This window comes from Terrapene carolina, unplaced genomic scaffold (assembly GCF_002925995.2).
Source record: "Terrapene carolina triunguis isolate 2854851 unplaced genomic scaffold, T_m_triunguis-2.0 Scaffold171, whole genome shotgun sequence".
Lineage (NCBI taxonomy): Eukaryota > Metazoa > Chordata > Testudines > Emydidae > Terrapene > Terrapene triunguis.
This window is the reverse complement of record NW_020664522.1, coordinates 1739686-1752825: the sequence shown is the minus strand read 5'-3', so window position 1 is coordinate 1752825 and position 13140 is coordinate 1739686. Positions and strand designations below refer to the sequence as shown.

The window sequence follows — 13140 nt, the reverse complement described above, 5'->3', positions numbered from 1 at the left end:
GCAGTTGCCAAATCAGAAGCCGTGCTGGAAGCCTTCTAAGAATCAGGTCTATGAGATTCACTTGGAACCCAACTATTTTACAGATCTATGGTTTTCTGTACATTAATTTATTCTATACCAGTGGGAAATAAGATTTTAAAAATCATCAAATCAGATTGCTGCATATCCATTAGCATGACAATACAGACAGGGCATGATGACAAAGTGGGTAGCTATAGCTTCTCTACTGTTATCAGTGGAAAAGGTGGTTTGTGAGCAGTGCAATGTTAGCATTTGTTAAGCACGATCATGCATGCAAAATAATAAATAAGCCATGCATCTTCTTTTGATATGAATGTATCCCCTTACACACTGCATGTCCTGGGTCTTACAACTTTTCTGACACTCAGATCCAATTGCTCCTGGGCCGGCAGAGCTGCAGTCGAAGTAAAACATAGGAGCAGGACAATCTACAAGAGGGAAAAGCCATTACAGAAGGGTCAGTTGGTGAAACTGGAATGGATGCCATCAAACAATTTGTGCCAGCCTAGACATTTCCCAAAATACATAATTGAGCATGTCAGCTAGGATCGGGGGAATTTCTTTTATACAATTTTGAGCTGTTGGCTGAATTCAAAAAGTGAAACTGACAGACATTTTTTGTCTTTTCAGATGTTTTCCCCATTGATGAACTTTACAAAAAGTAAATATTTTTCTTTTTCTATAAAATGTAAGACTAATACTCCACTGATTTTCTTTATGAAGATCAGTCTCCAGAGGTCTCAACTGTACTTGTTCAGATTTAATATTTTTTCTCAAAATAATTTTCCAATATAAACAAAAATGTTCACAGAAAATTTTCATTTTGGTTGAAATGTTTTCATTTTGAAGAAAAACCAGAAACAAAACACTGTACGGTAAAATGTTTGGGTTTTGGTAACATTTTTCAGTTTTTGGTTTTTAAAAACTGATCATTTTAAGTTAAAATGGTTTTGGAAAACAAAAAAAGTTGTTAAGTTTTCTGTTTAGTTATTTGTTAAAAACAAAAATTCAGATCAGATGGTGTACAGGAAACTCCTGTCCCTTTCCCCTCATGGGAAAAGGGTTTCTAGCCTTATCCTGGGATGTGTGTCAAATACAGCCTGGAAATCCTTTGGAGCAGCCATTCTGTAACTCTCAATCCCACATTGGTAGTGTTGAGAGACTTCCCATTTAGAATCCTCCACCCTCTTGCCATTGGTTATCCCCATATCTGTGCCCTCCCACTTCGGTATAGAAGGGGAGATGCCAGGCTTAGACAGGAGCATGCTGCAGACAGCAGCTGCTCCCCCCTTCCTCTTGATCCAATGAACCTTGCTTCCACGTTATGGTTTGAATAGACTCAGGGGGACAGGGAAGCATGGATCCCCTATCCTTTCACACCTGTCAGTTTCCACTGGCTTTAGCTTCTCTCCACTGAAGAATGGAGTACCCAACCCTGGACACAGGAATCCTTTGAGTCAGGTGCTGGCTTAAACCAGAGAACCAACTCTGTCAGGAGCAGAGCCAGTATGAAGCTACTGATACCACTTGTACCTTGTATGACTGATTTTTTGTCAGCCTATTAGGGATCCAGGGAACAAGCAGAAATATGTCTATCGGATGACTAAATAGCCTAGCCTTTGAAAGCAAAGCCAGCACTTCACACTGACAGTCAAAGCTGAAAAAAAAATCTGCTTCCACACCTTTAGGATGCAAAAGACCAAGTTCCTCCCTGAGAGGTCTTCTGAGGGATCAGTAACCAAGCAGTATTAAAAGGTCTTTATATTTTTTATCTATAGCAGATCAATGGCATGATATAGAATTGCTTGTGAAAGAACTCATTCACACATATTCATTTGTACACAACTGGACAAATTCCTCTACCCTGTCAGAGATTGGAATTATTTGTGATATTGGAATAAATGTCCTTTTTGGAAAAGAAGAAACACAAAAGTGATAAGCACCTCACAAATTCTAGATTTGTATTCATTTGAGATGATGTGTTCAAAAGGACAGGGAGTCCAAATGAACCATCTTTCCATCTTTGAAGGACTAGTTATTAAGATGACCTGAAGCATCTAGAAATGAGAAGTACCCTTTTCTCATCTCATGAACTTTGAGAGATATATCTATTTTTGAAGAGTTCAGCAAGTTTGATGACATTTTTATAAAGAAAGTTATCAACAGGCTAATACTCATCTCTATAATTAACACATTTCAGGGAGAAGCAAGACATGCATACAACACAGCTATCTGTTAAAAAAAACCTGACAAATACTTTGAAAACCAATTTAAATTCTAAATTACAGCTCAATGGTAGAATTTAGCAAAATCTCACCTTTTTTCATTATGGCTTCTCCAATGCAGTCTAATCTTCCTCGAATACATTTGCTAAAGATATTTTATAAAATGAGAAACTCATCAGTTCTTCTCACATTTATACGAGAAAGCAAACATTAGCTAAAAGCTCTGCCACTCATGTGAATATCAGTCACACCACAGTGAGTGGTTCATGTGATCACCCATATGCCAAGGTGGAATTGTCACTTCAGAGAGAGAGGAGGAGAAGGGCATACAACTCTTAGGTTCTGTTCTCTCACTTGCAACAGACTTGTTTTATATCTTTAGGCAGTTCACTTCAGCTTTCTGCATCTGTTTCTCCATGGTACTTACTTACTTAAGAGGGGTCTTGGGATGCTAAATTAATTAGTGTTTATAAAATACTTTGAGATCCTCCCATGAAAGGGGCTATATAAGTGCACATTATTATAATTAGCGATTCTGTTATTCGGTGTAATATATTGAGCTGGTTGAAAATGCTAGTTATTTTTCATGGAAAATTTAAATCCTTTTATTGTTTTAGTTTTTGTCAATTTCTTGATTACTCAATGCTGGAAAATTTTGATTCTCAAAGGCCATTTTTGGCTCCAAAGCATTCTGTTTTGGAAAATTGTAAAAATGTTCTGTTTTCCTTTCTCATTTTTCATTTCAAAAAGAAGACATTTTCAGTAAAAATATTTTTTTTCCGTAAAAAGTTGTAATACTGGCAAAAAGCCATTTTTCACCAAAATTACAAAAAAGTGAAATTTCAGTCAATCCTAATACTGCATGAGGAGTAATCCTGAGGCCAGGCCATTCATAAATCTACCATTGTGTCCCACATTTGCTTCCACCCTACCATTCTTTTTTTCTTTTTCTGCAGCTCATTATTGCCCCCCCACTGCCCTTCGACCTCCCTGCTAATGTCACTTCTACTCTGCTAGCCCCTCTGACCTCCCTCCTCCTGACTTCTGATCAACTCTCCATTTCTTCTCCCTTTCCATGCACTCCACCCCTGCCCATTGCAGCTAATCTCTCTCCTTGCTCCTACCAATTATGTGTGGCTCTCACCTCCCATGTTATAGAAGCCATTTGTTCACTCTTAGAGCACTTGGACTTAACCACTTTGGGGTTTGTCCATTGGACCATGGTGGAACCTGACCCAGTATTGTCAAATAGAAAATCTCATCATTCCTTGGTGTGATATGAATTCGTTCAGAGATTATTACTCTCGTGGGCTGCAGTGTACGTTTAACATGACAATCCATCTACCATACATTCTTCAGTTCATCTGAAACAACTTACCACATGAGTTTGTCCTCTTGGAATGATTTCCCAGCTTGAATTGTCTTGTCTTTGTAATAACATGGACAGTCTTCTGGAGACACACATTCGTCAGCATTTAGGTAGGTCTCCTTGGGACAACCACAGCCCTCTACAGGAGTGCTCTGGACATTACACAGCTGATCAGGCTCGCTCAGGGAGCGGCAGGAGTGGTTACAGAACTTCACATCGTAGCTGAATACCATCGTTTCAGGACAGTCCTTAGAGACATCTTTACAATACAAATAAAATAAGGACTGAAATGGGCTTGTGACCTGCAGTGTTAAATTATCACCTCTGCTCTTGATGTAGGAGATAACTACATATACTTTTCCTCCTAACGATGAAGGCTCTCTCCAAAGGAAAGTGTTGGAACCCACCTTACCTAAGGTATTTAGAATTAATTAGCCAAAACGCTGAAATATATACAATGCTATCACATGTCAGGGTCCAAATACTGCATACCTCTAATATGTCCTTATGTTTAAAAATAAACCTGTGTTCTGCATTACTAATGAGTGTCACAGTTCAGGGCAATTGCACCTGGATTTCCTCTCTGTGGTCCAGCAAGGGCATGCACTCTAGGCTCCAGGCTCCTTAGCTATCATCTCTCTTGGGCAAAACCCCACATCTCTCTCCCTCCTGACAGGCAGAGGTGCTGGAACAATTTGTATGGTGGGGGTGCTGAGAGCCATTGAACCAAACTGTCAACCTTGTATAGAATGGAAACCACTTCAAACCAGGGGGTGAGGCAGCACCCCCAGCACCTGTAGTTCCAGCACCTATGCTGACCAAGGTTTTTCCAAGCTGACAGTTCCCTGTGTTGTTCCCCAGCAGGTCAGACTGCCTAAGCAGACCTGCTTTGCTTTTTCTCTAGATTTAGAAACAGCATAATTGCCCGTTACGTTACCACACTGCTCTTTCTGAGCAAAAACATTTATTCTTAAAGCGAAAGCATTAAAGAAAACAAATGAAAAATAATAAAAGAACCTACACACATGCTAATGAAGCTTACCGGAGATCACCCTCTCCTGCCCAACCCCAACAAGGGCTCTGGTAGGAGTCAGTCCTTCAAACCCCACACAGGGGCTTCTCTGTGGCTACAAGTTCATAACTCCTTTTGCTCAGAACAAGAACCCTCATGAATAGGTCAAGTCCTTCCAGTTCTTCCCAGGAAAGACTGGGGCCTCCCTTGGATAGAAGGTCCTGTCTGTTTGCTGGATCAGAAAGCAGGACCTGAGTCAGTTTAAACTCACGCTATTTTATCCAAAAGTCCTTTCTTTGTCTGTTGATAGCTAAAGCATCCAGTTTGAACCAGTATATGCAAGCCTCTCCGGGTGGTGGCACTCCTCTGGAGGTGTTATAACCTGAGAGAATTTGCCTAATTCTCCCCCCACACACACTGTTCTTTGCTCCTGGAGGAGCTGTGGTCACCCTCTCCCATGAAATTACATACAGTCCCTGGCCCACAATGATACATAAACTTAGTACAGTAAGATCTACCAAAGATATAAGACTCTCCAATTAGGAGTAATTTGAAAAAAAAATTAACACTATTATTGTATGTGTGAAGTTGAATGGGCTCCTGCCAGAGAACTCTCTGTTGATGACATGCTGTTGCCAAGGACACTACATGTAGGTTCTAGAAGCTCTCTGGAGAAGAATGGAAAGACGGAATCACTCTTGAAGCATCCTTTGGGAAAAAGAGAAGCAAAGTCTTTTGGCTTCTCTGCGTGGACTGAAAGGCGAAGTATCAAGTATAACAGGGCTCAGTTATGCTTCTGAGCAAGTGGAAGGCTGATCAAACTGCATGGGCTAATGGGGAGGGCATCTTCCAATCTCTACACCAAGTATGTGGTAAAATAACCTTGGCTTACACTGAGAGGTAAGTGGCTCCTGCCATTTTAGCTCGTGCCAGATTACAGGGAAGAGCCAGAAAGGTGGATATAACCATAAGGTGGGGCAGTGCAGTGTCCTCTGCGGCTATTGGTCAGTCCAAGGGCCTCTAAAAGGGAGTGAGACTTGATGGTGTTAGGCAGTGCAGGTCTAAATATAATGAAGGGCTGGGCCAAAATTTGGAGCCATCAGAGGGACAAACGCTGCTCCATCCTCCTGTTTTTGCTGAATAAGTAACTAATTCAGGGATTAGAGCTCTACTGTGGGGTTTTCTGAGAAGAAGATGTTTGATTATACTGTTCACTGTTAAAGATGTGTAACCTTTGAGGTTTGAACTGCCTTGCAACTGGCTGCAGTCCTGCCCTTTTTTAATATCTCTGCAATATCTGAAAGAGCTTTGGAAATCAAAGCAGTGTGAAACACCAGTGAAATGGAGCACAATCTGGCCTATTTACTCATTCTCTCATGAATAATGCTGCACAACAGACTTTATTTTTAGCACTGGTATGTTCCCAAAAGGGTACTTATTCTTCTTTAAACAAGTCTGAAAGCAAAGAAGTATTGTGAAGGTTGAACAATCAGTATTTTTTTCCCAGCCTTAGAGGGTAAATTGGGTATTGTTTGAAGCTGATATTACCAACTTCATCATGAGTGAATGGAGTTTTGTTTCTTAAACCAATGCTACAGCTCTCTCCTGCTTTTCATAATGTAGTTCCTAACTTTTGGCACACACTGAAGTGCATCTTGTTCCACAATTCTTCACCTGTCAGGAAAGCTTTCAATAGACAGACACTATATATAATACATACAGCTGTATATTTCTATTCCAATCAGCTGTAGAATACACTGTGTTCCTTTTGAATTATTATACCAAAAGTTTGTTAAATTGCTTGTACTGTAATTTTAAATTCTTTCTACAAGTCACTACTCTAATTACATTGTTTACCACATCTGGAAAATTCAAGTAGCCTCAAAGGCATGTAATTAACCAATAGATAGACAAACTGTAGTAGATCCAAGGGGAATCTAAATTGCATATATACCATTATCTTATAGCTTTATATTCAGATTGGTTTCCAGTCATGAAATCATTCATAGGAAAAATGAGAGATCTTCCAAAACTGCTGTCAATGGGCAGCTATTCTCATACCAATCACTTGGGAATTATTGCAACCAAGCCGCACTTATGATAGCAAGAGTTAATCAGGTGAATCCTCTGATCATCAATGGAAGAATGGCAATGCAGAAATAAAAATGAAGGTAATGGAGAAATTACCCCGGGTGTTGATCCTGATCCAGTACCCAGCGGGGTCAGTGGAAGGTCTCCCATTAACTTCAACAGTGAATTGATCAAGCCCCAAAGGAGTAACCCCATTTAGCAAAAAGAAATCTGTGATGTAATATATACCCATTTATAAGCATACATGCATTTATCTATATATACCCCCCAAAGACTATTGAAATGGTCTATAAGAGACACAGATATCTAGTAGTAAGATCAGAACACTGAAAACTAGGACTCCTATATTATTGCTGTCGACGCTACTGACTTGCTATGTGGCCTTTTGAGAGTCATTTAATCGCTTGGTGCCACAGACTACCTATCTATACAATGGGGATATTAATACTTAAATTACAGGAGAGTTTGTGGGCTGAATTAATTAATATCTATGAAGTACGTTATGATCCTCAGATGATATGTGCAAATACACTTTATGCAAGAAACTATTACTTTAATGTAACATAAAACAAATCAGTTTAATTAAAATGGTGCAAGTTTGTATATAGGTAAGGACTGCGGTGTAATGGTAGATGGTATCGCATGATATTCTTATCGATAAACTAGGCAAATACAATTTAGATGGGGCTACTATAAGGTGGGTGCATAACTGGCTGGATAACCGTACTCAGAGAGTTGTTATTAATGGTTCCCAATCCTGCTGGAAAGGCATAACGAGTGCGGTTCCGCAGGGGTCTGTTTTGGGACCGGCTCTGTTCAATATCTTCATTAACGACTTAGATATTGGCATAGAAAGTACGCTTATTAAGTTTGCGGATGATACCAAACTGGGAGGGATTGCAACTGCTTTGGAGGACAGGGTCATAATTCAAAATAATCTGGACAAATTGGAGAAATGGTCTGAGTTAAACAGGATGAAGTTTAACAAAGACAAATGCAAAGTGCTCCACTTAGGAAGAAAAAATCAGTTTCACACATACAGAATGGGAAGAGACTGTCTAGGAAGGAGTACGGCAGAAAGGGATCTAGGGGTGATAGTGGACCACAAGCTAAATATGAGTCAACAGTGTGATACTGTTGCAAAAAAAGCAAACATGATTCTGGGATGTATTAACAGGTGTGTTGTGAGCAAGACATGAGAAGTCATTCTTCCGCTCTACTCTGCTCTGGTTAGGCCTCAGCTGGAGTATTGTGTCCAGTTCTGGGCACCGCATTTCAAGAAAGATGTGGAGAAATTGGAGAGGGTCCAGAGAAGAGCAACAAGAATGATTAAAGGTCTTGAGAACATGACCTATGAAGGAAGGCTGAAAGAATTGGGTTTGTTTAGTTTGGAAAAGAGAAGACTGAGAGGGGACATGATAGCAGTTTTCAGGTATCTAAAAGGGTGTCATAAGGAGGAGGGAGAAAACTTGTTCACCTTAGCCTCTGAGGATAGAACAAGAAGCAATGGGCTTAAACTGCAGCAAGGGAGGTCTAGGTTGGACATTAGGAAAAAGTTCCTAACTGTCAGGGTGGTTAAACACTGGAATAAATTGCCTAGGGAGGTTGTGGAATCTCCATCTCTGGAGATATTTAAGAGTAGGTTAGATAAATGTCTATCAGGGATGGTCCAGACAGTATTTGGTCCTGCCATGCGGGCAGGGGACTGGACTCGATGACCTCTCGAGGTCCCTTCCAGTCCTAGAATCTATGAATCTATGAATCTATGTTATCGGTCAGAAACTGAACAGAAATGGATCTTATGGCAGCCAAGACTAAAATATATTGGGAGTCCTTTGTATTCAGAGTTTGCCTAATTCCTGCCCATGCTAGGCCTTGATTTAGCTAAGGATATTAATCCGTCATTTTCATGAATGCTAAATTCATCCATTATTCCCATAGAAAGAACACACAAGGTCAGACCCTCATCTGGTTTCAATCAGCATAGCTATCTTGATTTCAATGGAGCAACATCAATTTACAACAAGCTGAGGATATGGCCCAGACTATGCTTCTATCCTATTTCTAAGATACCTATCACCTTGGCACGTGAGCACAGAACATAGTTGTTTCAACAGTGTAAGAGCTCCAAAATGTGTTCTCCTGTGCATATACAGATGTTAATATGTTACACATACCACAGACCCCATGCCTCCAGCCTTTCAGGTGTACTCCTCTTGCAGCACAATCTCTGGAGTATGTAGAGAGCACGCTACACAGGGCCGCTTCACTCTTCTCAGCATTACAAGTGTCATAAACACAGTTCTAGGCAATACACAAGGAAACTGATATTATGATGAGAGCCCGAGCAGCAGAAACAAGGAGCCATCTTAAATATTTATATGATCATAAATTCGTTGCCAGTGAGACTTAACCCTCAATATTTGAAAGCCAAAGAATGTTCCTTTTTTGGATTACAAAATGAACAAATTCAACTTTATTATGGGACAGTGTTTGCAACTTTTAAGGTACACAGATTATTGCCTCCTCATAACACACGTTTGGTTAGCTGAGACTGAAACCCTGATCCTCCCGCTTAAAAAACACGGCCTCTACCACTGAGCTAAAGAAAGAGCTCTGTTAGCTATCACCTACAGAAATACCCTTATGTTCTTTCTAAGCTGCAACCAGTCAGTAGAAGGCAACATGCTCATACAGTTCCCATGCCTGCTCCTGCTTATATTAATGGGGAAACCTCCCATTTGACATCAGTGGGAGAATTGGGCCAATAACTCTCATTGAAATCAACAGGAGCAGCAAAATTGTCCACTACAAAATTCATTTCTGGTTTTGGTTAATTGCAACCTATTTTAAACATAGCTGGCCCATGAGTTTTCAATGAGATTTAATAATTTGGAACATTTGAAAGGTAACTTACAAGCCATTTTTTAGTTGGACCCAAAGACACATTGGACAAGTCAAAGTTAGAATCCCAGGTGATTTCTAAGTGACTTGTATCAAAAAACCACTAGATTTTTTTTTTTCAAATTTTTCAGAAACTTCTTTACCTTCAGAATAAACATGGCCATTTTCAGGCCAAGTCAGTTTTTCCGTATCATAATTACAGAGGTGCGAAATCAGGGCTTTCTAAGGACAGTTTGTTGCAATTTTAATAGGGAGCGACTAATGTCTCTTCACCACAAAAGTCTCTGATGTTGAATATATTCTTTTTTTAGATCTGAATTTTAAATGAAGCTAAGTGTGAAGCCAAGATGTTTCAGAAGCACTGAACTGTATTATAACATCTTTCTTGGAAGATTCCTTAAGTAACATGTTAGATTACCTTCTAGGTATAAACAAAGTGCACAGAAAGCTAGTGTCTTACCTCCATCTATTCCGTTTCTTTTATTTAGACCTTGAGACCTACAAGTCTTATCATTTCACAATGAAAATGAGCTAGCACCATTTGTGGCAAGATATCAAACTAGTTAGTTTAAATGCCTTGCTGGTTACTAAAGCACCAATCCAGCAAAACACTGAGGCCTATGCTTCACTTTAGACATATGAGCAGCCCCATTGACTACAATGGGGCTATGCATCAGAGCTCATCAACATTTTTTTCATTGGAATCTTTTTGGTGAAAATGGGTCTGTGATGTTGTCTAATTAAAATATAATCATGCAAATCATTATTTCGACCATTATTATATAATTGCAATGCATCTTATACAAACTATAACTCATGGCCAGAAAGGGTTAAACAGCTTGCAGGCTGAATGACCCAAAGCCAACTTTAAAGTCATGTTAGAAAGGTATGTGAATGGTAATTAGGGCCATTCATGGTAAATAGGCTAGAACTTTGAAATGCAAACCTATATTGTTAGAAGTTAGAAGCAATACTGATTGTGTGTATCTTAAATGCTATCCAGGTAAACAGACTGTTCCTGTCTGTCCCTATAACTATTAATTCAGAGATCAAAAGGGAATATTAACATTTAGATGCATCTTGGGTGAATGATGATAGTCTGCCTAATGGATAAATTGCCCTATGTTAATTTGTGTAACTAATTACTAGTGGTGTTTAGGAAACAGAAGGTTACATCAAAAGTCTATTGTTTACCCAGGACTGTATGGTCAAGAGGAGGCTAGAAAACTGGACTATTTCTGAAAGAACTCTTTGCAACTACAAAGCTCACCATCTCTGCTATGAATCTGCACCTCAATGAATTGAACCCATGTCTGTATGTATATTGATCTTTTAACCATACTCTCTCTCTCTCTTCTTTTTTAATACATTTTAGTTTAGTTAATAAGAATTGGCATAAGTGTGTATTTGGGTTAGAGCTGGAATATTCAATAACCTGGGAGGTAATGTGTCCGATCCTTTGGGATTGGTAGAACCTTTTATTTCATACGATGAAATAAAATTTTCGGAAATCTTCATCATATTTGACGAGGGTACCCGGATGGAGGCCTGAGGCTGGATCACTTTAAAGGAACTGTGTTGTTTGAACTTCTGAGTAACCAGTAAGGTATAACAGAAGCTGTTTAATGCTGGCTTGGTAAATCTAAGTATTGAATTATCCACCAGCTTTGGGGTTTGTCTGCCCCATTCTTTGTAGTTCACCCTAATTGAGTGACCACAGCTGGCCCCCCACTGGGACCCCGGTCACAGTGGCATAGTAGTTCTAGGATACATATTACCACAGGTTAATTAACCACACGCTTGTCAAAAATTAATTTTGAGATTGGAGAGTTTAAAGGTTAAAAATCAGTTACAATGAGTGACCCATGATCAAGATCCTGACAGAAAAAGCCTGGAAGAATTGTGCTCACAGAGGGAGTTGTCTTAAGAAAAAGCCCCAGAGTAGGAACTGAAAAATCTGTTAATTGCCAGTGATAAGGAAGTAGACCCAGCAAAAATGCTTGCATTGAGAAACCAGCAGCAGTATGAACATGAACAAAAAATAGCTGATATGAAAAGAGAAGCTGCTGAAAGAAAGAAAGAAGCCCATGCAAGGCACATGGAACGGCTGGCTGCTGAGGAGAAGGTTGCTAGACTTAAGATCCAAATAAAAAAAAAACCAATGGAAGAACAGCAGAAGTTGTATCATCCTGAAAAGCCAGCTCCTCTTAACAACAAAGATGGGGATAGAATCTATCCAGTTTATAACAATGTTGGTATGTTGTATGAGTCTAAGCAGTTGTCTGTGTGTAACCAAATATACCCCAACACTGCCACCTTTTATGTAAATGCTTTTACTGTGAGCTCAGGTAAAGGTAACCCCATAACATGTGCAGAGAATGTAAAAATCAATGGAAAAGCTGTTTAGGGCAAATTACAGCTTCTCATATCACTCTTGTTAAAGCAGATCTTGTCAAAAAGGAAGACTACTTACCAGATAAGAGTGTTAATAGTGTAATCCTCTATGAGTTTACTGTAAGTGTGCCTTCAGCCAAAATCCACCTTGAGTGGAATGGTGTTAAACAGGAAGTTATAGCTGGTATAAGGAAGTTATTGCCTAAGGATCTTTTGATTGGGGATGATATTAAAGCTTTGTTCAGTCAGGTTGACATAAACCAGTCAGAGGAAAGAAATAATCCTAAACCCGTGTCAATTAGGGGCGAGGACTTGCCTATGGAGCGTTTCTCCGAATGCTTGTCTGAGAAAGTTAGCTGTTTATCTGTGCAAAAAAGCAGTTTGTCTGTAAATGAAGTTTCTGAATGTCTGTCTAGTAGCTCAGAAGTGAATCGGAAATTAGATAAAGCACAGAGAATACTCTTTGGTCAGGAAAATGTTTCTCTATAGCAGATTAAAGTTAATGGTCAGGTTAAAGCCCTAACTGAGGAAAGAAAGGGTACATTCTTAGGGAGTAATGGATTGTTGGCTAGTAAAGCTTGTAAAAGGTGATTTGACTATGTTGCCTACTGACAGTGTGGAAACTTGTGACAAGGAAGAAATGGTTCCTAAGCTTGTAGCTGTTGTCAGCAAAGAGAGCTGCAGGGGAGTAAACACTTCTAACCCTTTGACTATGAAGTCTACCAGCTTGCCTGAAAGCAGGGCTGGATTAACCTTTTGTGGGCCTGGCGTCAAACATATTTGTGGGCCGCCATGGAGGCAATGGAGCATGGCATAGGGAGATCAGTCCCCAGAGCGAGGGGCCAGCCAGAGTCAATGGGGCATGGCGGCAGAGGCGGCCCCGCTCCACCCAACCCAGTGCGAGGGCACTATTTACAAACCGGTAGTTGCCAGATGCACAGTGGCCCGCCTGACCCTGTGCTGCCAGCGTGCCCCTTCCCCTCGGAGGCGGGCCCATGCCATGCCACACCCCCGCCCAACAACTCCCCAACTCCCTATGGCCAGAGCCCCCCCGGACCCACTATGCCCAGTGCTCCCCCAGACCTCCCCCACAAATTCACAGCATTTTGCACAAAACCATCCCT

The 13140-nt window shown here is 40.3% G+C and overlaps 1 protein-coding gene across 1 annotated transcript in view; it reads right to left on the bottom strand.

Annotated features, from left to right (window-relative positions):
- The window catches only part of LOC112118247 (mucin-5B-like), a 67996-nt gene that overhangs the window by 28803 nt on the left and 26053 nt on the right, over nucleotides 1-13140 (bottom strand). Inside the window, exons 15-18 of the mRNA XM_029912048.1 lie at nucleotides 8896-9022; nucleotides 3625-3874; nucleotides 2339-2391; nucleotides 349-449 (exon numbers count right to left, since the gene is read on the bottom strand). Coding sequence (XP_029767908.1) covers nucleotides 349-449; nucleotides 2339-2391; nucleotides 3625-3874; nucleotides 8896-9022 — 531 coding nt within the window. The remainder of the gene's footprint in view (nucleotides 1-348; nucleotides 450-2338; nucleotides 2392-3624; nucleotides 3875-8895; nucleotides 9023-13140) is intronic.